Source organism: Dryobates pubescens, chromosome 24, assembly GCF_014839835.1.
Source record: "Dryobates pubescens isolate bDryPub1 chromosome 24, bDryPub1.pri, whole genome shotgun sequence".
NCBI lineage: Eukaryota > Metazoa > Chordata > Aves > Piciformes > Picidae > Dryobates > Dryobates pubescens.
Window position 1 is genome coordinate 390,578 of NC_071635.1, and position 23,220 is coordinate 413,797.

At 40.7% G+C, this 23,220-nt stretch overlaps 1 protein-coding gene across 2 annotated transcripts in view; it reads left to right on the forward strand.

Annotated features, from left to right (window-relative positions):
- The window catches only part of LRBA (LPS responsive beige-like anchor protein), a 324,288-nt gene that overhangs the window by 220,875 nt on the left and 80,193 nt on the right, over positions 1-23,220 (forward strand). For both annotated transcript variants that reach the window (XM_054172464.1, XM_054172465.1), the window contains 4 exons: positions 241-353; positions 7,680-7,820; positions 9,264-9,383; positions 18,512-18,664. In XM_054172464.1, coding sequence (XP_054028439.1) covers positions 241-353; positions 7,680-7,820; positions 9,264-9,383; positions 18,512-18,664 — 527 coding nt within the window. The remainder of the gene's footprint in view (positions 1-240; positions 354-7,679; positions 7,821-9,263; positions 9,384-18,511; positions 18,665-23,220) is intronic.

Below are 23,220 nucleotides of genomic sequence, written 5' to 3' on the forward strand. Positions count from 1 at the left end.
ACTAAGCTGCCTTTCATTTAACCCATTTTATGTCATTAATGACCTTCTAACCAGCTTGAGTTGTTTAGTAAATGAAGGCTAATTGTTAGTTCCCATGACTTCTCACTTGTTTTCATAGAATCATAGAATAGGTTGGAAGTTATTCTGAATTGCTCCTAAAGTTATCTTCTTGTCTTTTCAGAGGTTTTAGTTGAATATAACTCTTCTAACTTGTCTCGGGCTTTTGTTGTTGTTTGTCAGGTCGAACTTACAATGATTTAAATCAGTACCCTGTCTTCCCTTGGGTTATCACCAACTATGAATCAGAGGAGTTGGACCTTACACTTCCTAGCAACTTCAGGGATTTGTCAAAGGTATTTGTCATCAGCTATACATTCTTTTTCATTCCAGTGTTTATCACATTAGCTTTCAGTCTTTTTCATGTTTTCTGTTGTTAGTTACATGCACAACCACCAACAGTGAACAGGGATCAGATTGTGAAAAATTAATCACTGATGTGTTCATATTGCTTCTGATGGAGGTGAAGACTGAGAAGGGGCCTTGTTAATGTCTATAAATATCTGAGGGTGGGTGTGAGGATGAAGGTGCCTCGCTCTTTTCGGTGGTTCGTAGTGATAGGACGGGGAACAGGTGTAAGCTGGAAGCTAGGAAGTTCCACCTCAACGTGAGGAGAAACTTCTTTTCTGTAAGGGTGACAGAGCCCTGGAGCAGGCTGCCCAGAGAGGTTGTGGAGTCTGCTTCTCTGGAGACTTCCAAAACCTGCCTGGATGCCTTGCTGTGTGGGCTGCCCTGGGTGATCCTGCCTTGGCGGGGAGCTTGGGCTTGGTAATCTCTAAGAGGTCCCTTCTGTGATTCCGTGGTTATATGATTCTGTGATTTCTTTTCCTATCCATGTCCAGAAATGCATTGCAATTTTTTGTTCTTAGTGATTAAAAAAAAGAAAAACTTTGATTTTGGTCTGGCAGAAAGCATTCATGGTCAGTATCTTTACCTTTTTTTGGTACCCATGAAAATGGAAAGTGAAGAATTTTTTTATTATTACTTTTTGTCTTTTGCTAGAAATGGCAACTTAAGGGTAGGTATTCTGAAGTATCACATATGAGTAACAGTGTCTTTTGTAACTACTTACAGGTCCTAAAAGAAATTTTTTGGGTAATAGGTTGGACTTGATGATCTTGAAGGTCTTTTCCAACCGGGTTGATTCTGTGATTCTGTGTGGGTAATATATTAGCTGGAAGTCCACAGTTAGTACAGATTTGAAGAACTGCAGTGTCTAGGTTAAACCAACACTTTGTTTAAGCAGCTTCTTAGGGCACTGTTTTGGACAGCAGTCACACCATGATAAACCAAAGCAACTGAAATGGATTGTGGTTAATATTACTGTCAGCCTGCTCCTGACGAATGCCAGGAGTGCGCTGCCAGTCCGTTACCACGCTTTGACTCGAGTGTTTATTTCTTAAGAGGTGACTGTGGTTTGCAGTGAGTATTACATATTGTATTTATGACTGCATGTATTTTATTTATACAACAGACACAGTTTCCCACTAGAATGTGTCCCATTTTCTGCATTACTTATTCAAAAGCACTTCCCCCCCCGCCTTCCTTTATTCTGTGGGAGCAATAAATCATGTTGTGTTTCTGGATAAGGAAGAGAAATGGAAGTAAAAATATACAGACAATACTGATTTGTCAAAGCATGGTTTTATGTCCTCAAAGTTTGTTGCAAGATCCTGCTGTATGCAAGTAGCTGTTGATATTTTTTCTGTCATAAGGCACAACATTTCTGCAAGATCATAAAGTGGCACTGCCAGAGGAGGAAAATGATGCCATTCTTAAATCTTCTTTTGTCTTCACTATAACTACACATGTACATAATAATATTTTTATACTCATTTTTATCATTTTCATGCAATATTTGCTACATCATCATCAGTTTTATAGTGGCTGTTATGACTGTAATGACTTCTTCTCCAGTCAAGTGTACAAAAGCAAGAAGCAACTCTCACCTTCAGTGAACTGAGGTGTTTAATTGGTATGTGGGAGCCACTGATATCAAATACACTTTGACAGAAGGGAAGTAATGGATTTTTTTTTCCTGTGACAAATTAAACTAGTTTTGTTGTTCTACTGTAAACTTCCCTGCTGACCCTTTTCCAGCATGCCAGCCTGAATTCTCTTGCAGGATGCCCATTTCTGGAGCACAAATGCACTGCACGTAAAACTTGGGTTACATGTTTTTTCCCTGTGAGAAAGCAGTGTGCTGGGCATGACATTTACTTGGTTGTATCTTTTCATCCCTAGGCAAAGAGATGGTATCAGCTGTTTTGGTGTGCACCTATTACACTTTTCCAAATTGTTTAAAGAATTCCTTTTGTCAAAACTTGTGCAGGTGTTCTGTGAACCAGTGCTTCTCCTGTAGGAAATGAAAATTGTTTTACTCAGCTCATGGTCCAGCACAAAATCAATGCAGGTTAAAAACTGATAAACTCATCAGAAGGACTCAGTGTCCTTCTAAGCATAAAGCATGTTCCAGAATTAGACACTGAAAGAACGTGGGAGTAACAGTGGAAGAACTAAGAGCAGTGGGTGCAGTGGTCACACAATCACAGAATGGTAGGGATTGTAAGTGACCTCTGAAGATCATGATTTATTTTGATAGACAACTGCATCTGGAATTTAAGCACTGAAACGCATGATGCCTGACACTGCTAGGCTCAAGACGTAAAATTGGTCAGTTAGCCTTTCTGACAGCTGAGTCAATCTGTTGGTACGTTTGCCAAAATGAGGAGACAGAGCTGCAAACAGCCCCGTGGGGCTGGGATAGATCTGATCCAGTGGGCTGCTTGCTTGGTCCCAAGCTTGTTTGTGCAGCACCATGGTCAGGTACCCACTTCATGTCTGCCAGCCTGGGCTCAGGGGTGTCAGGACCACGGACAGGAGCTTCTCTGGACAAACTCCAGCAGTTCTGTTGAAAAGCAGGATCGAGGCCACGAGGAAGACTTCATTATTTCAGTGAAGGAGTTAGGGGCTTGCTGAGCCTGGCTTAGACATGATCCTTGGAGACACTACCTGTTTGCTGCATCTGAAACAATTTAATACCTTTATCACTTCCCCCTGCCCCCTTGTCATTAGTAGGCTGTTGGTTTTGGTTTGGGGTTTGTGTGTGTGAAGCCATCTCCTCTAAGGCTCATATAAGTAGATGATAGAGTCCATCTTGATACCATTCTTATTTTCTGTGTTCTCTTCCCACCAGCGGCTTAGTTTTAAAAAGCCAGAAGAAGCATTGCCTGCACTTCAGATGCACATAGGAGTTTCTAGGATCACTTCATTCTTTTCAAGCAATTTTTTTTCTTATTTTATTTATTTAGGTATTAGAGCAAAAGCCAAGTTTACAGGATCAATAAGAATCATTTTGGTAATGTGCCTAATAATTTCAGTCTTCCCCTGCCTCAAGGAGTATTATTTGTAATGCAGAAATACTCAAGGACAAGAAAAACAACATCTCAGAATTTCCAATGACTCTTCAAAATGCCATTGGTATCTGATATTATTGTCCATCCTGCTCTTGTTTCAATTTTAGGTGTCATGAACATATGTTGTCCTCTAGTTGGAAAAGAACGGAGAAAGGTCCTAACCTTCTAAATGATCACAAGAAACCATTGGGCTGGTCATAAAATGTACTAGCAGTCAAAATGAAGTCATTGCACACACGTGTCTTGGACCATATACATTCTAAATGTGTAGGTTTGGTCTTCCCAGCATAAAGGGAATGTTATTGTCTTGATCCAGTCTCTGTTCCTTAAATCATACATCTGAATTTCAGCAGATTGTGAGCTGCTACAGCACACATCTGTGTAATTCAAATTTCCCAATAAGTATGGTGGTGGCTGACCTGAAAATTTCTGAAACAAAGGCTAAGGGGAGGTCATATTGCTCTCTATGACTGCCTGAAAGGAGGTTGGAACAACGAGGCTGTTGGTCTCTTCTCCCTGGAATCAAGTGATAGAACAAGAGGAAATAGCCTCAAGTTGCTCCAGGTTGGACAGTACAAGAAACTTGTTCCTTGAAATGGTTCTCAAAGACTGGCACAGGCTCCTCAGGGAGGTTGTTGAATCCTCATCCCTGGAGGTATTTTAAAGAGGCAGAGACGTGATGCTGAGGGACATGGGTTAGCAGCAGTGTTGGTAGAGTTAGGTAATGGTTAGACCTGAATATCTTCAAGGTCTTCTCCAACCAAAACAATTCTGTTATCTCCTGATTTCCAGTAGTAATTGTTCTGATTGCAGTCTTCACCAAAAGGTAACAATGAACAGTGAAGATGAAACTGTGGTATCTTGACTACCTACCGTTGGCAGTAATTAAAAGCACCTTACTGCCATAGTACTCTAGTCTTCCATACATTGGAATATTAATGATTTTAAAACTCTGCCTGGTATTACACTGGACAGGAGACAGTAAAAGTGGCAATGACAGAATTATAGAGTGCCTTATGTTGGAAGGGACCTTAGGGACCATCTACTGCAACCTCGCTGCCAAGGGCAGAAATGTGTATAAAGCCAATTCCAAAAGGCAGGACAGGTAGGAAGAATGTACAGCTGTTTATTTTTACTAACACTACTGGAGAAATGAAAGGACATTAGACCTGGCTTCACAGCTACATCTTGCATAGCTTAGTTTGGAGTGACTTTTTCACAGATTGCATTGGGTTTTAGGGACCCTCGAAGGTCATCTCGTCCAGCCCCCCTGCAGTGACAGGGACACCTTTAGCTAGATCAGGGTGCTCAGGGCCCCATCAAGTCTGATCTTGAATGTCTCTAGGGATGGGGCTTCAACCCTGGGCAACCTGTTCCAATGTTTCCACTCTCATCGTGCAGAACTTCCTCCTGATGCCCAGTGTAAATACACGCTGCTCCAGTTTAAAACTGTTGCCCCTCATCCTATGACTACAAACCCTTCTGAAGGGGACCAGCCTCCCTGCAAGTCCTCTTCAGATATTGAAATGTAGTTAAAAGGTCACCCCAGAGCCTTCTCCTCTCCAGACTGAAGGGCCCCAACACTCACAGCCTGTCCCTGTAGGGCAGGTGCTCCAGCCCTCTCATCATCATCATCATCATGGCCCTCCTCTGGACCCACTCCATCAGGTCCATGTCCTTCTTGTGTTGAGGGCTCCATAGCTGGACACAGTACTCCAGGTGAGGTCTCACCAGAGCAGAGCAGCAGAATCACCTCTCTCCATCTGCTGGCCACGCTTCTTTTGATGCAGCCTTCTGTGCTGCAAGTGCCCATTGCTGGCTCATGTCCAGTTTCTCATCCACCAGTCCACCCAAAGCCCTTTTCTGCAGGGCTGCTTTTTCCTTTGGCATGTACCCGCTGGGGAGGGAATCCAGTATGTAATCATGATTCCCTCTTGATTTTAAAGTATGAAATAATTGCAGAATTGCAGTTGATTTGTTTCCACAATGAAAAGTCAGGAGGGTATTTGAACACTCCTCATATAGGCTTTATTCTGTGGTTCAAGCTGAGGTAACTGCTTGCAGTGCAGTGTAACACCCTCGCATCACCTCATCCTCAGAAGCAGTTGTCAGAAAAATATGGGCCTGCCTGGTAGAATGTATTAGCCCAATACATTGTCTCCATGTTATTATGAAGCTGCTGGGGAAGCTGTGATATACAGCACTGTCATTACAGATCTATTGTTAGAAGGCTTCTACAGTCTTCTGTGCGCTGCCATTAATTTATAGCAGTAAACAATATGTAGCCCTCCAACTGCAGCAAAGCAGAATCTTTTAATGAGGTGGATGTTATTACCACAATAAATCAGGGCATTGGTGTAATGTATAATTCAATGTGTGTATTCCCACTGTAACTTCTCTGAGTAAGCTGATAGTGTATCATTGTCAGTGCACAGCTCCACCGCTCTTGTTGTGTGTATGTGTGTTTGTGTTGTTTCCCCTAAGCTTTCTTTCATTTGAGGATTTTTTTATTATTATTTGCTTGCAAATAAATGTGACATGTCTTGATAGTCATCCTCTTGCAGGCTTCAGAAACCAACTGTAACAATAAACAGCCAAAATCAATACTGTGGATTCTGGCTATATGGATCTCTGCGTGATACCTTTTTTCTTGTCTTTTCTTTTCTTTTTTTTGTGTGTGCGAAAGGAGAATGAAATCAATTCTAATTGGGTTTAACTTTATATTCAAGGAATGTAATTTTATAACCATTGATTTGGGCTATACTCATTTGGAGAGTAATAAAAACAGGGGGCAGATAGAATACATAAAACGTTACAGAACCGTACAGCACCATGCTATTTCTATCTTTAACTTATATAATTTGTCTACCAGTGACCTTCTTTCTCCTTTTTTTTCTCTTACACACAGCTGAGTCTTTAGGGAAAATCAGTACAGCTGGAGATTCCAAAATGGTTGTTGCAACAAAGAGACTTCTTGGAGTCAGCTTCATTCTTCCCTAGAAGAAATTTGCTAAATCAGATAAAAATCCTTTTACCCAGGAACCACTTCTTTTAAAGGGTTATATTTCCAATTAGTGCAAAAAAAGAGTAATTAACCAAAGGTGTTTTCCTTACCCTTCTGCAATGGGGAAGCTGCTCAAAGTAAAAAACCATAAATATAAGATTAGATCTGAGGTTGTTGCTAGATCAAATGTGCCTTAGACTGGAAAATACTTTGAAGCTTGTATGCCAAATTTCACATGACCTGGAAAGAAGCAGTAGTAATAATAATAATAATAATAATCTGAATAGCAAACCGAATTTTTCACTTGAACTCTGCTTTAATTAATAAGCTACTGATACTTATGTTCAAGGACTTCTAAAGTTTTTCCCTTCCTTATAGTGTACTCTTAAGTATATTTATGATTGAGAATAGGAAAAATAAAGTATTTCTGCATGTTTAGTCTTCATGTTTAGTCCTTGAATGTTTATACTTCCATGCATCCATTTTCTGTCCAGACGGGCATCATTTACATTAATAACATATAAACAATGTGCTCAATCTGTATACAAAATTGTATTGCATATATGTTTTGCATAGATATACAAAGATATTTTAGGCTTCTTACAGCATTTTGTATGTGGAATGGCTAAATTCACTTTTGGGTTTCTCAGTGATTTATGTGATATTTCCTCATTTTTCCAAGCCCTGTGTGTGGAAGTTGATGAAGAGATACACTGCTGCAGGTAGCAGAATGTTGTACTTCTATTTATATAAATCCCTGGGTGTTTTTTGTCCCAGGAACGCACTGAGAAAGAATAACAGTGCTGGTGAAAGTGTCATAGACCTTTTTAGACATGCATATGTTATGTATTTCTTTTACGCCTATGTCTGTGTATGGGAATTCTGCTATTTTATTTATCTGTTTCAAAGTTTTGGGTTTTATCTGTTAAGTTTTCTTGGGATGCTAAACAGAAAGCACAGAAAAAAGAGCAGTAATACCAAAATTCTAAGTACCCTGTTAATATTCTTCCACCCTCACAGTCACTATTTCCCCCCAAAAGATCCAAAGCTGCTCACAGTTTAGTTAATAGTGTATTCGGCATGCTCGCATCTTCACAGGCACAGGAGACAGCAGTTCTTTGTCTCAGTTTTTATCTAGATGTTGTATTTCTATATTACTGCTATCTTTATTTACTTACACATTTATTTTACAAACCTTGTAGCCCATTGGAGCTTTGAACCCAAAGAGAGCAGCGTTCTTCGCAGAGAGATACGAGTCCTGGGAAGATGATCAGGTTCCAAAATTTCACTACGGCACACACTATTCAACTGCCAGCTTTGCGCTCACCTGGCTGCTAAGAATTGTAAGTCGTTTAAAAACACTTTGCCTTTAAGTGATTGTGAAGGCAGCCAGTATAGGAATGCATAAACTGAAGTACTGACATTTGGTAGTAATTGTGGTAAGTAGTGTAGGATAAATGTATTCCAAACTTCTAGAAGGTTTGCGTTCTTATGGCACAGTCTTCACATCAGTGAATATTTTTTTCCCCTAATCATGAAATTCTGCAATGTACAGAATTGTTTTAAAAATCTGCTGCCATTGATATGGGAGTTACTTTTGAGATGCTGCATATTGATCTTAAATTGGTTAAACAATGCAGTTTTCTGTAAAACTGAAAGGAGATTTATCTCCTTGAAAGTAATTTCTTTGGGAAAGCATTAGCAGCATGTCATTAATTAGAGCCGATTAGCATGTACAAGCATACATAAATCCTTGAAGTAATTTATAGTGCTTAGCTAATTTCAAGCAATTATCCACTAATACATGCTTAAGTGTTCTTTAACTAAGAGGCGGCTTTTAAATCTTTCAAACATTTTTCTTCTCTAAATCATAAATTACATATTAAACAATAGCAGTCATAAAACTCTTGGTATTGAATGCTACTCTTTATATTAACAGATTACCCTGAACAAATTAAAATGCATGTGGTGTTTCTGTCACATGATAGCCTAAAAACCATCTAAGGTAAAAATATTGAACTTTTTTGTGCTTGTGAGAGCAATTTGTGTCACAGCTGACTGTAACTTCTCCACCAGCCTGGAAATATTTCCTTTTGGTTTTATTTGCTCTCCTTTATCTGAATATCACAGAAACATTCAGGTTGGGAATGACCCTCAGGATCACCAAGTCCAACTGAAAACCCTACTCTACAAGGTTCACCCCTAAACCATAGCCCCAAGCACCACATCCAAACCACCTTTAAACACATCCAGGGTTGGTGACTCCACCATCACCCTGGGCAGCACATTCCAATGCCTGACCACTCTTTTTCCTACTGTCCAGTCTAAACCTACTCAGTCACATCTTGAGTCTGTTCCCTCTTGTTCTGTCACTAATTACCTGTGAGAAAAGACCAGCACCAGCCTCTCTAGAACCTCCTTTCAGGTAGTTGTAGACAGCAATGAGGTCTTCCCTCAGCCTCCTCTGTTTCAAACTAACCATCCCCAGCTCCTTCAGACAGTCTTCATAAGATTCGTTCTTCAGGCCCCAGCTTTGTTGCCCTCTTCTGCACTTGCTCCAGCACCTCCACATCTCTCTTGTATTGAGGTGCCCAATATGCATGCATGGAGTAGGAATAGAAAGCATTTATTGGACATTTATTGGCTAATTATTCAATCATGTCTCTATCAGAAAAAAAATAACATCATTAATAACCAAACCCAGAGTATGATAAAACTGTTTTCCCAACCCTGAAATTCCTAAGAGGACTGATTTTGATTCAACTTTTTATATGTATGTTTTTTAGGAACCCTTTACAACACTTTTCCTAAATCTACAAGGTGGGAAGTTTGATCATGCAGATAGAACTTTTTCATCTGTTTCAAGAGCCTGGCGAAATAGTCAGCGTGACACTTCTGATATCAAGGTAAAACCTCTGCTGGAAGGTGTTGACATACTTTGTCTGTTTTGTAGCTGTGATCATAGGGCCACAGGTTATGAAAAACCTGTGAAAGAAGATTGAGAGCTCTCCTACCCTCTGGGAAGAGATGCAAGGGAGATGGCACATGGATCTACTTCTGTTAGAATATTTCAGTGAATTCTTTTGTGAAACTTCTGCAGACATTTTAGGCCTGACACTGAAATGAGGCCAAATTTGCCTCTGTGCCACAGAATGTGTTTCACTGTCCTTTTGTTCCTCTGGACAAGTCTTAAGCCTTTGAAAAATCAGTAGAAACTGGCATAAATTTCTACCTGCTAAGTTTCACAAATGTTCTGTTTGTGCTCTGCCCCACTCAAATGAAAGTGTTGCAGTTAATGTTCATATTACTTTATGTAATTTTGGCCTTGGGCATCCAGCCTAATCTTTGGGTGGTTTCTGCAGTGGCCTGTTTCCTTGTTTGGCTTCTTCTGGCTGTGATAATTCAGGTGAAAAGGGGACAAAACCTCAGTTTGTGATGAGGAATAAGTAGATAGGGGGTAAAGACCTGAAATGGAGTTCTGGAAGCAGTCTCCAGAAAGACTCTATATTGGTAATTAGTCACTGTATAGAATGAAGTGGAGCAAGAAGCTAAGGCAGGAGCATGTAGAAGTTCCAAGGGCAGAGGTTTGGATAGAAAGCCACTGAAGGAAGGAATGAGGTAAACATAAGAGTCTGAGGACTGTTTTGAACTGGGGAAGCGAACAAAGGAGACAAGGATGCTGCCAGTGGTGGGAAAACTTTGTGGACCTCAAATCCAAGAAGGAGGATGGAAAAGTGTAGTATGGAGAGAGTCAGAGGCTACCTCAAGAATATGATGAAAACTAGTAAGAGACTTAAGTAACATGGAGTCATTCTACAAATATGTTCTTAGTGAGAAGATAATAAAGGAAAGAGTTGATCTGCAGATTAATGGAATGAGAACATTATCAACTGATAGTGCTGAAGAAGTAATCTCTTTCTTGCATCTATGAGTCCCCACCAAAAGCATCAAGGGCAGTCAGTGACTGGTGACATTAATACCATGGTCATACTACTGGTCATTAGGAGCTTCATTCTGCTGTGCCTTCAAGACTGGCACTCAGCATTTCAGAGCACTTTGCTTTTATTTTTTGAGAAGTGGTGGACAAGAAAGACCGCAGTGGGGAACAAACGAAGCCTTTAGGTTGTTTATGAAGGGAGAAAAAGAGAGTCAAGAAGTAATGAGGTGAATTTAACTACAATGCACAGAAAAATACTTAGGCAAATAATCAGGCTGTGTTTTAAGTACTGGGAAGATAACCAGGAGACAAGCAAATGAAACATATTTATCAAGAAGAGATTATGTCAAAGCAATCACAGTTTCTGATGAGAAAAAGTAACAGACCTCTAAAAGAAAGAAGCAGACGAGGATCTTCATTTTTGCCGTTGTCTCCTGAGTGAGCTGGGAAAGCTTGATCTAGAAGAATCTGCTGTATTTGCAGAATAGTTACCAGTGGGTGATCATTAGAACTGACAGAGGTATTGAGTGGAATTCTTCTTGATAATAACATGTTAAGCCCCAGTTTCCACTGATCCTGGATTGGAAGTGTAGTGGAAATGGAAGCACTTCTTGCTGAAGGGAAAAAAGATTTGAGAGAAATGTTAGCTGAAGTTTATTAGGGAAAAGTGAGAACTGCAGCTTTCCTGCAGATCCTCAAACAGTGAGGTACAAATCTAACACAAGGATCAGTCTGGTGTGCCAAAAAACCACAGGGTATAGTGTTGTAGTACCTCACAAGTGCATGTGAAATAACAACATTGGGTGTAACAAAGGGTGAGGAACATGTTGTAGAAGATACATCAACAGGACATAGTATAACTTCCAAAATCCATGAAATAAATCTTCAGCTTTGATAAAGTTTTAGCTGGACTGTAACATCCATAGTTGTGGTTTAGCTGGAGAGAAGCCACACTGGAACAATGATTATAATGCAAGGTCTTGGAAATAAAATGCAATGAATGATTGAGTAGCTGTGCTTGTTTTCCTTCTGAAAGAATGATAGAGGAGGAACTTAAGAGTTTTCTATTACATAGGGGCTGCTGCAAGAAAGAAAGGAAAAATGTCTGCTGCCCATGCTGGATGGAATAAGAATTGATGGAGATTACAGTTAGATGTGAAACTAACCTCTCCAACAGAACAATAAAACCAATGAATGCTTCCCTGGCAATTAGTGTAGTGAGGAATTTTTAAGAATGTTTGGATGCACTCTCCCTGGAGGTGTTCAAGGCAGGGTTGGATGAGGCCTTGAGCAATATGGTCTAGTGGAAGGTGTCCTTGTCAGTGCCGGGGGGGGGGGGGGGGTTGGAATTAGATATCTTGAAGGTCCCTTCCAGCCCAAGCCATTCTGTGAATGAATTTACAGAAATACAAAGGATTCTGGAAGCACTTTTAAGACCTTGAAAGTGTCAGGGGGGGCACAAAGGATAAAGAAGGTTTATTCCTATTGCAGCTGAAAAAGTTGTGACTTCTTAGATTAGAGGATTATTGTTGATCTTAGTTGGAGGCATCATAAATTACAAGGAGGACTAACATGAGCTAGCTTTGGAAGCAGCTCTTGTTGGCTGGTACCACTTCAATGAGGGGAAGCTAAAGCATATGTGTGGTCACAACCAATCTTTGTCAATATCCTGGGAAAGCCCTGGATCAGTGATCAAAGCAGGAAACTAGTGCTTCACTGTGGTGTAACCTTTGGTTGAACTTTTCAGATTTTGATTTCAAGAGGTGATACGTTGCATAAAATTGAATTTCCTAGTTTCTCCCTGTCTGTTCATTTAAGCAATGCAAATTACAAATCCTTTGGAAGTTTGGTAGTGTCTCACTAACCCTAATTAGCTCGGCACTGCTGCCTTTAAATGATTGTGTGTTTTTAAGTGAAATCTTCTGTACTGAAGAGTATTTGATGTATTTTAATTCTGTAAGAGTATCAGTACCTTTAAAATACTGAGCAGCCCTGCCCCTTAACTCATTTAGTTACTTCTTAATTGACACTGGGAGTGCAAAATTCTGGTTAGTTTTGTTATTACTGTATGCAAAGCAAACAGCCTGACAGTGTTTAACAAAAAAAATTAGTTCAGTCTGGGGCTTGGACTAAGTTCTGGATTACAGAAATTAAGTCTGTCTGTCCTTTCCTGTTGCTGTTCTTCTTTGATGAATAGATTTGCACACAGTTGTTCAGAAGCAGTTGTTACTTCTGGTTTAGTAGCTAACCTGTTGTCATAAATTTATTTATCAGATTTACACCAGCAAAATTGCTGCCTGTTTGGCTCTTTGCAGGTATTTTCTCCTTTCCAAGTGTAGAATTTGCTGATGGTTTTGTTGTTGCTGTTTTAATACCATATAGAGAGTTTCTCAAGAGCTGTTTAAATTCTCATGCTGTCCTCCAAACAGCTATGTTACCTTCTGAGCGTCATCTGGAATTTTATTACTGCACCTTCTACACCAGGTCATTAATGAGATTATTGACTGGTATTAGGAGCAGGGCAGACCCCATTACCATGTCCTCCTAGTTTGACAGTGAGCTATTGATAACTGCTCTTGGAATATGGATTTCCAGCTTGGATACTCCCACATTATTGTAACCTAATCTCATCTCCATTTCTCTGCTTTGCTTATAAGAATGTCATGGGAGACTGAGACAGTCTCAGAGGTCTTTCTCAAATGTGAAGTAACATCTTAACTCTCTTTCTTTATCCCACTATGGCAGTTACCTTTTGAAAAGAAAATTAGTCTGGCTTAATGGGATTGAAGTTTTACCACTTTGAACCAAATTTCAGTGGCTAGCATCGAGTTCTCTGCTGGTCTTCAGCCTTTCTACTGCTTTCTCTCTGCTCCTTTTTCATGCCTCTGTCTTTGGAGGCATTCCAAACCCACCTGGACACTGCAATCTTGTGTCATTCGCTTTAGGTGATCCTGCTCTAGATGATCTTCAGAGATTCCTTCCAAACTCCACCATTCTGTGATTCTGTGGCACTGACAAAATCAATTGCTTCATTAATTCAGTTTGGAATTTTATTGGAAACCTGGTGAAGTACTTTTTTATTATAAGCTGGATGAATTTTAGGCAGTGTCTTGAGATCTCTTAGTTTTGTGAGAAATAACACACACAGAGCAGATGGAGCGTGTTGTAGTTTAAGCCCAGGTGACAACTCAGCCTCCCTCACTCTCTCATTCACTCAAACTCTCCTTCTGGTGAGATGGGGAAGAGAACTACAAGGGCAAAAGTGAGCAACTCATGAGCTGAGCTAAAGTCAGTGTAATGGGGAAAGCCAGAGCTGTGCACAAGCAAAGCAGAACAAGGAAGTCCTTCCCCACTTCCCATAGCAGCAGATGCTCAGCCATCTCCAGGAGAGCCAGGCTCCATCACATGTGACAGTGGCATCACCCCAAACCTCCTCCTTTCCTCCTTCTCCCCCCAGCTTTATCTGCCAAGCATGGTGTCCTACCATCTGGAATATGCCTTTGGTCATCTCTGTCCCCTCGCAGCTTCTTGTGCACCCCCAGCCTGCTTGCTGATGGGGTGGGATGAGGAGCAGAAAAAAGCCTTGACCCTGTGTCAGCTCTGCTCAGCAGGAAGAAAACATCCCTGTGCTACCCAGCACAAATCCCAACCACAGCCCAGACCAGCCGCTGGGAAGAAAGTTAACTCGATCCCAGCACAAAACCAGCACATAGGGATTGAAGTGTGATGAAAAATTGAAATTTGAATTAATTGAATAAATTTGTATATATTTTTTAAATGCCACTGAAGTCCCATAGCAGTAGAAATAAAGCTTGGTGATATGAATAAGCCCTGAGATTTCTAATCTGCATTTTTATTATTCATTTGACAGGTTATGTATAGGCTTAATATTGCTTAATGGGATTGCCAAATAATTTAGTTTAAAAATCTGGTCTCTTATAAATGTTTTAATATGGTTAGGGCATCTGTGTCACTGTTTCCAGACCCTTTTTGCAGATCATATAACTCTGCTTCCAAATGCATCTATTATTTTCTAAACAAAAGCATAAAATAACATTTCATTACATTAAGGAAACAAAGTATTGTGTATAGATTGTTTTTTTTTAATGCCTGGTGGCAAGCATGAAAATACATCACCAGTGTATAACTGACACTGTTGATATTTATGGTTTGTAAAAACCCATCCTCTTAGCAAAATTTCCTTTGGAGTCGTAATTCCCTTTGTGACTGGGCCTACATCTTAGAATACATAGAATACATAGAATAAACCAGGTTGGAAGAGACCTTCAAGATCACCGCGTCCAACCCATCAACCAATCAATCTTCATATGATATTTGTGTGGAAGCACAAATAATTATTCCCACTCCCCTCAGAAAGCAAGCAAAAAGTTCATTCATTAATCTTCTTAACATTCTCAGTCCAAAAAAGTCCATTTTGAATGGAGTTAAACACGAGTCATCATCTTAGTGTCTATTTATGCATGCATGTGAGTACTTTAAGAAAGAAGCAGAAGCCCTCACCGATAGGCCTTGGAGTGGTCCTGAAGAATGTTTAGGTGATAAGTGCTTTATGTTCACGAATACATCTCTCTGTGTATGGGCCACTATGGACTGCAGTGACCAAATACATGAAGAATGTTTGTAAATTTGATAAAATGTAAATATTTTATGATTAGCTTTATCCACTAGTTTTAGGGGGAAATGTTGGCCTTTAACCAAGCTGAGTGGTGCTGTCAATATGCCAGAGGGACCTGGACAGGCTGGAGAGGTGGCACAGGTGAACCTCATTAGGTTTAACAAGAGCAGGTGCAGAGTTCTGCACCTGGGCAGGAACAGTCCTCACTGTTGGTGCAGACTGGAGAAGGAAAGCAGCCATGAGGAAAAGGACTTCGGGGTGAGAAGCTAGACGGGAGCAGGCAGTGTGAGCTTGCTGCGCAGAAGGCCAGTGGCAGTCTGGGCTGCATCCAAAGCATCATGGCCAGAGATGGAGTGCGAGAACTCTGCCTTTTTACTGTGTTCTGGTAAGACCTCTCCTGCAGGGCTGTGTTCTGGAGCCCTCAGTACAGGAAGGACATGGGCCTGATGAAGCAGGTCCAGACGAGGGCCACAAAAATCAGCAGGGGCTCTGAGCACCTCTGCTATGAGGACAGGCTGAGGGAGCTGGGGGGTGTTCAGCCTGGAGAAGAGAAGGCTCCGAGGAGACCTAAGAGCAGCTTGCTAGTCCCTGACGGGGGCCTGCAAGAAGGATAGAGAGAGACTGTTTGCAAAGGCCTGCAGGGCCTTCAAACTCAAGCAGAGCAAATGTAGATTGGATGTTAGGAACCAGTTCTTTACTCTGAGGGTGATGGAACACTGGAACAGGTTGCCCAGGGAGGTGGTTGACCCCCCCCAAATCCCTGGAGTTATTCAAGGTGAGGATCAACAAGGCTCTGATCTAATTGAGAAGGCCCCTGCTTACTGCAGAGGGGGTTGGCCTGCATGACCTTTAGAGGTCACTTCCAGCCCAAACCACTCTGTGATTCTCTGAGAATGTCGCCATTTTCACCTGTATAAAGCCATTGAAAGTTGGTGCTAAACACTACTCACAATCACAGAATCATAGAATTGTTTGGGTTGGAAAAGACCTTTACGTCCAGTCCAGCCATCAATTTAGCACCACCATGGCCATGAAATCCTGACCTGAAGTGCCATGTCCACATGTTTCTTGAACACCTCCAGGGAGAGTGACCCAGTGTGTCTGTTTGCTCTCTGTTTTCCCATGTGCCCATGGCACATGGTCAAGGTGAGAAAATCAGATCATAAAGGATCTCTTTTATCTAAAAATCATTATGGTATTGTTATGGTGACAGTGAAAAACCTTCTGCAACCTTCTTGCTGGAGTAATGAAATACTGCCTTGTGAGGAGTTTCTAACAGTCAAACTAAGAAAGGTTCCTCATGATTTTCAGGTTTCCAGACAGCATATTGTTTCTGTGTAACCTAATGAAACCAGTGTGTATTCTGGAGAGCCAAATGTTTTCTGATCTTGAAAGAAACTAATGAATAGCTGTACAGATCTATAGATACATATTAAAAAACAGAATAAACCCATCAGTAACATATGTAATGAGCTTATGGTTTAAGTATTCAGAATCATGCTATGGTTTCCTATTTGTGGCACATGCTGCTACAGAATTAATGTGCTGATGACTCTGCTTTTTCTTTGTTAGTTTCTCCCTGATGCTAAAAACTACAGAAACTGAAGTGTTACTTTCTTTTTCTACAGACTTTTATCCTTGCTTGTTCTTTCACTTATGCAATTAAATAGTTTCAAATCTCTTTTTATCAAGTACTTGTCAGGCATTTGGTACAGAAGCATGTTTTTTCCCCCTGCCTAGTTAATTAAGGTGACTGTAAACAAAAAGATCTACAATTCAAAGCCAAGGAGTGTTTCACACAAGGATGGAGGTGATAATAGCTTAATTCCTGCTTGATCTTTCCTGTCTTTGCCCTGGCTACTTCGGATTGACCTTGTCCGCAATCTGATGACCTCCCCCTTGCACTCAGCCATTTGGAAAGCTGCTCATACCGTAGCTGGCCCTCAGGGGCTATCTGGGAGACCACTGATCCATTGACCCATGTCAGGACTGGGTTTCAGATCTGATCTGCTGAGCTTCTGAGGCAGCTATGCAGTACACCCACTGCAGACAAAGCCAGTGGGACAGTCTGATGGGGCTTTTTCCTACTTCTTAAGTAGCATCCAGTCTGCAGTTGCTGTATGGAAGTCATTTGGTATGGAATACGCTTCCTGAAGCAATTACACGTATTGATCCTTTCTGTACAAAGGAAGTAAGTTCCCTACTTCAGCGGCTCAATTTTTCTAAATCCATCAAATTGCCAGGTTTATTGGGTGTATTTCAGTCTCAACACCAGGTTCCACCAAAAACTCCCCACCTTTGTGTATGTAATAAGGGCAGAAATAGATCTGTCTCAATAGGCTTCTTCTATGAAGTGTTTGTTATGCCAGACTTTGCAGAGGCTTACAGAAGTTTAAATAAAGTGCTGAGCACATTGACTCTGATACATTTCTGTATAAACAAGTGCCTGTTCTACAATAGAAATGGCAGCTTACAAAGTTGCATGTGTGTTTGTAGAACAGGGAAACACTCTGCTTATCCAGGAGAAAATCCTGATGGTTTTGAGCTTAATTTAGCTTCCTAGCATGTTGTGTTCAATTCTGCACTAGAATGTGTTATTTTCTGCTTTAAAACGTTTAGCCATTAGCATTAGCATGTTTTTCTCCTAAGGCATGGAGATTGCAGTTCCTCTGCTCTTAAGTGCTTGTATTTTTTCCCCAACCATGTTTAGCAGGCCAGCTGTGGAGGTGTTAAATGTGGCATTCCAGTTCTGTTCATCACTGGCCTGTAGATTACACCTGTTTAAAGCGGTGATGGGACTCAGCAGATACACAGACCTTGTAAACATCTGAAATTCCTTCCTTTTTTGTCTGTGTATGTGGGAAATAATGTATGATTGCCTGTAGTTACAGACTGGATACATAGCTGAGCTAATGGTCATTCCAGGAAAAAAAAATATCCATAGAAGAATCATAGAATGGTTTGGGTCATAACTGGACTTTCCACCTTTGTAATTAATATAGGTGGTGCGGCTTTCACCCAAACTATGGACTGCCATTTGTGCATTAGCACTTGAAAGGGTGGATTGTATTAAAATGGGAAAGAAGCCTTTTTTCCCCAATTTCTTAACACCCTTGGTTGTCTGTTGCTTTCCAATCTATATGTTCATTGGTCTGATAAGTTTTCTCTGTACATAACATGCAACCAAAACCAACATTCTGACTTTTGTGTCCCATAGTCTTTTGTCTCTTGGTTCTTTGTCATGTGAAAGGCATGATAAAGATTAATCCTATCTAAAGGTTTACATGTTAAAAAGTATGACAGAGGAGCTTTCCCCTTTCTAGAGAGAGGGAATGCCTGTGGGAGGATTTTGTGTGTTTTCTTTGCCTGATGCTATTCTAATCTTTGTATTTTTTTGAAGCTGCCAAAGAGCATCCTCTGACAGAGTTTATAACGTGACACTGTTTTTCATTTATCTACAGGAACTGATTCCTGAATTCTATTACCTCCCAGAGATATTTGTCAACAGCAACAATTACAATCTGGGAGTGATGGATGATGGAACAGTTGTGTCTGATGTTGAACTTCCACCGTGGGCCAAAACCCCAGAAGAATTTGTTCGGATCAACAGACTGGTAAGATGGCTATCCCCTACCGCCTGTAGCCTTTGTCTTGCAGCAGAGGTTTGAAATAGTTTGGATCTTTGCTTTCAGTAGAGAGCTATTTATCATTTGTGTAGGACTGTGAGTGAAATCATCAGAAGCAATGTTAGATTTACCTGTTTAGGAAGAACAGAGGCACAAAAGTGTTGCTCATTGTGCAAAAAAGTTTGAGTACGGTCTAAATAAATACACAGGAGGGCTTATCCTGCTTGTATGTCACCTCTTGTGGTTGCAGAGTAAATCACCACTTTCCAGAAGATGTGGAAAAGCTTCTTTAATCACAGAAATATTTTGTTATCCTCATTACTGAAATGTAATTTTAGAGTTTTTCAGTTTAAATCTCCATTTAACTCCAAAGATCAGGGAAGAAGGCAGCAATCTAAATCTTCTGCCATCCCTTCAAGTTCTTCCATTAAACCAATTTTTTTTTACAGGAAAATAAACCAGAATCCTCCTCTGCCTGCTTCATTCCCCAAAGTTGTAATGCCATTCTCTTCCCTCTCTTGGAAAATCCTGTTGTGAGCACTGCCTGCCTGCACTGTGACCTGTGGGCAGTGAAATGAGTTACAGAATTGCTGTTACAGTGTCACTGCATTCTCAGAGCTCTTCTCAGAATGAAAGGATTCTGCATCAGTCACATTCTAAAGAAATCAAAGCTTTTTAAAATGAATCTTGAAAAATGAGGCTGCAGTTTTCATGTGGTGATCAGCTACCTGGGAATTACAACATACATACCACAGCTGAACTTGGTATTCCTAAATTTAAAACCAAGAATTGGCCAAGTGCTGTTTCTGGCAGAGCATTGGACCTCATATTAAACTGCAGAACAGTCAGATCAGAAAAAATCCATGATGTGCAAGTAACCAGAATGCTTTACACTGCACCTCTACTGGTGATGGGATACCATGGTCTTCAGAAATGTTCTTTGGCCTAGATTTCTGCAGGCATTTGTCAGGTGCACCATAACAATCGCAAATTCTGTGAGGTTAATTTAGTGTTTTGCACCATATAAAAGTATGTACAAATCATACTGAAACGAGGTATGACATCCACTGGCATTTAGCAGGACTACTTGGCAAGCCAGATTGAAATGCAACTTTTGATGTTACAGCTGTGCTGATAAGTAATAGGTCCGGGTGGCAGCCTGACACCTCTTTGAGCTTGGTGTGCTTTGGTGAGTCAGGATAAGCTCAGAAATGAAAAGCTGTGCTCTGAAAGCAGGCTTGCCAAAGGCAGCCTGTGGCCGTGGTCTCTCACAACTGTTGGATTTTAGCTTTTGCATAAAATAAGTTCCCATTATATTAGTTAAGGATCTGGGTTCCCCACTGTGAAGTTACTCTCCATCTCCTACTTCCTCCTTTTCTAAGATTTTGGCTCTTAAGTTTCTTTTCCTCATTTCTAGCCTTGGTGCCAGGCTCTTCTCACGCTCACCTCTCTGTATCCTCTGACCTACCCTTCCCTCAGTCTTCTATGACTTCTATCATTTCTCGTGTCTGCCTTCCTTGCAGCTCTCTCTGATGCCTTTCACTTTCACTATGTTCTCAGGATGAAGTGCTTCATCTGCAGGAAGCAGCTGCTCTTTGATTATTACTCTTAAACTTTAGAGCACAAAATGTAAAATCCTTTAAAGTCTCCTTGCAGAGAGGAATGATCTCATTCCATATTCCAAATGTCCTTTTTTTCTTTATATGTGCAGTCTACAATGAGCACGTCTTTATTTTGTTAAATCCCAAAAGAGAAGCAGGTCAGACGGAAGTGCTCCAAAGCTTTCATTTCCAAAAGTGATCTGAAACCAACATTATATTAACTTCTGTACTTTTGTGTGGCAAAGCTTAAAATTACTTTGTCCCTTCCTTTGTTTCACTCACCTTTTCTTGTGTGAATATCAGATTTACTATCTAAAAATGGTTTCTTCTCACTATACGCCTTTTTCCCCTCCATGTAATTATTCACTAGTGAGTGTGACTTTGGAAACCAGAAGTTTTTGCTAGGAGTCTGTTTGCCTTTGTAGCTCTGCTGTGGAAGCAGATCTGGCAGTGCCACTTGTCAGGTGGAAACCTGAAGGAATGTGCAAAAGTTGCTGCAAGTTAGAGTTTTATCACGAAAGAACTTACAGGCACATACGATTTTCAACTATCCTGTAATGTGACAGCATTTATTGATGTGTGCTATGCCTTTTGGTGACACTGTAGGTCCCTGATCCTCCTGCTGTAACAGATACCAGGTTTTGGTCAGTCTCATGGCATAAAATGTAAACCTTTGGGCCAGTGGGTCCCGCTCACTGCTTCTGTGTGATGTAGTTAACCTTGTGGTGGTCCTGGGTGATGGTGGATGATGCCCTCTGGAACAGAGGAAATTGTATGCAGATATTAAATTGCTTTGTTGTTAATACTCAGTGGATTGAATAGCAGCAGCATCATTGGATTTTTCACTCAGATAGGTGTGTTTAGGAAGAATGCTTAAAGCTCCATTCCTCACCAATGCTATCAAAGAAAGCTTGCTACAACACACAGTGGGCTGATACATGCCCTTAGTATTTGCTTGCTGCTTCAGACAAAACAGCGATTATAGCATTTTAAGTGCTCATTTGGTGAGCTATCACATGGAGATATTTTTTCCCTTTGCATTTCAGTTTACCTCCTTAAGCCCACAGATCTGCTACAAGGATTGGAGCTCATGAAATGCATACTGCTTTGATCTGTGACCTTTTTGTGGTGCTAATCGGGTTCCTGATATCATTATACCTTGCTCATTAATCATATTTCCTGCAGCCCGTCAGCCAGCCAGCCCAAGCCCCTGTTTGCAGCCTTGTGTTGGCAGGTTTCTGTTTTTCCAGATTATTACAGTGTGATACTTTGGCTTCTCATAACCAGCCCCACATCAAGCTGTGTGCTACAATTAAAGTCAGATGGTCCTCAAGTTGAGCAGGGATATACTGTTGCAGCTGTCTGTCTTTCTGGAACAGACCAGCACGGGGAGCAGATGATATGTAGGACAGTGCACAATAACAGCTTGTACAGTACTGGGTCAGTAGCAGGGGTTCAGAGCTGGTTTAAAAGTGATTCTCAACCTATTTCTAATTCTGGAAAGTATGTATTTTAATTGAAATAGAGCACTGGGTGTCCTCCCCATTTGCTCTGAGAGAAGAACCAGAATGGTGTGTAATTAAAACTGGGGTTTGATTGATGGAATGTCCTGATGAGCTAAATGATAGCATCAGGATGTCACTCTGAGCAACACAAAGAAGTGCGAAATGCCTGGTTTGCTTCTGCATGTAGTTGGTAGTTTGTATTAGTTTGTGCTAACACAGTGTTTTCTAATAGCACAAATCAGGGGAGGGGTGGAATATTTTCCTCTGAGACAATCTAAAAAGAGGCTGGGTTTTTACCATGCTGAAACCTTATTTTGTATCTAAGGGAGACTGCTATACAAAAGAAGGCAAATATATTCAAGTACATGGAGGAGGTAACGAAGTGAACTTGAGCCATGCCTCTGAATAGAGCTTGTCTGAAAGCATTCAGTTTTGGTTTCATAATATCAAAATCTGCTAATAGTAGTAGATGGGGTTTGGCTGTGATGGACTACACTGGAGAGGTGCATCTGTAGGACAAATTTAATGTACAGTAAGAAGCAAACCTCATGATGTAAGGAAACTTTGCCTTTGCAATGAAAACAGAATCTAGCTAGTGTATCATCACTGGTTAGCCAAAATCTCGCTGATATCCAATCTTGTCATGTAAGCAGGAAGGGAAGGCAGAGCCTGTAAAGTCTCTTTTTTCCATGATAATACCATCACTATATCTTGTTTGTGATCCTACTATCTCTAGGTGGGATACAGGTTGCTTTATTGAAATGACAGCTAAACTCTGGGCTTTGAGACTGTAAGCACCGTAAAATACCAATAAAAAAGTCCTTACATGCTTGCACTGAAATACTACCTGAAGGTCTGATAGAAACCAGTCTTCCTGAATAAAAAAGGCTGATGCAGTTTCCTGAGCAGTTTGTCTGTCTCTGCGATTGTGGAAAGTTTGGCAATCTTCATCATTCAAAAAATTCAAGGGATTAAGTAATTGCAGTGTAAGCCTCTCATCTTGAACAGTACCCAACCATCCACATCCTAAAAGAGTTTAAATTGCTTGCAGTTCCGACGACACTATGCATTTGTCTGTAGTGCCTCTTATCTCAGAGAAGTCTAAAACTAAACAAGGTGAGCAGGAGAAAACTAAAGAGTTAGTCTAAATGAGAGTAAAATGAAACAATAAAGAGGTTAAGTAGTAAAAATAAATAAATGGCCATTAAGAGAGTGAAGAGAGATGCAGATTTTCTAATAAAGTAAGAGAAATCATCCTAGGCAAGATATGTACTAAAGCCTGGAGGAGAATGATATGCAGTTGGGAAAGAGTCAGAAAAGCCAAATGAGAAGGCAGTTTGAGCAGATATAGTTTTACGAACATCAAGGCTGTTATCACAAAAGCTGATTGGAGTCAATCTCAGCAGTTAAATCTGCTTTCTGCTCTTTTGTTGTTTGG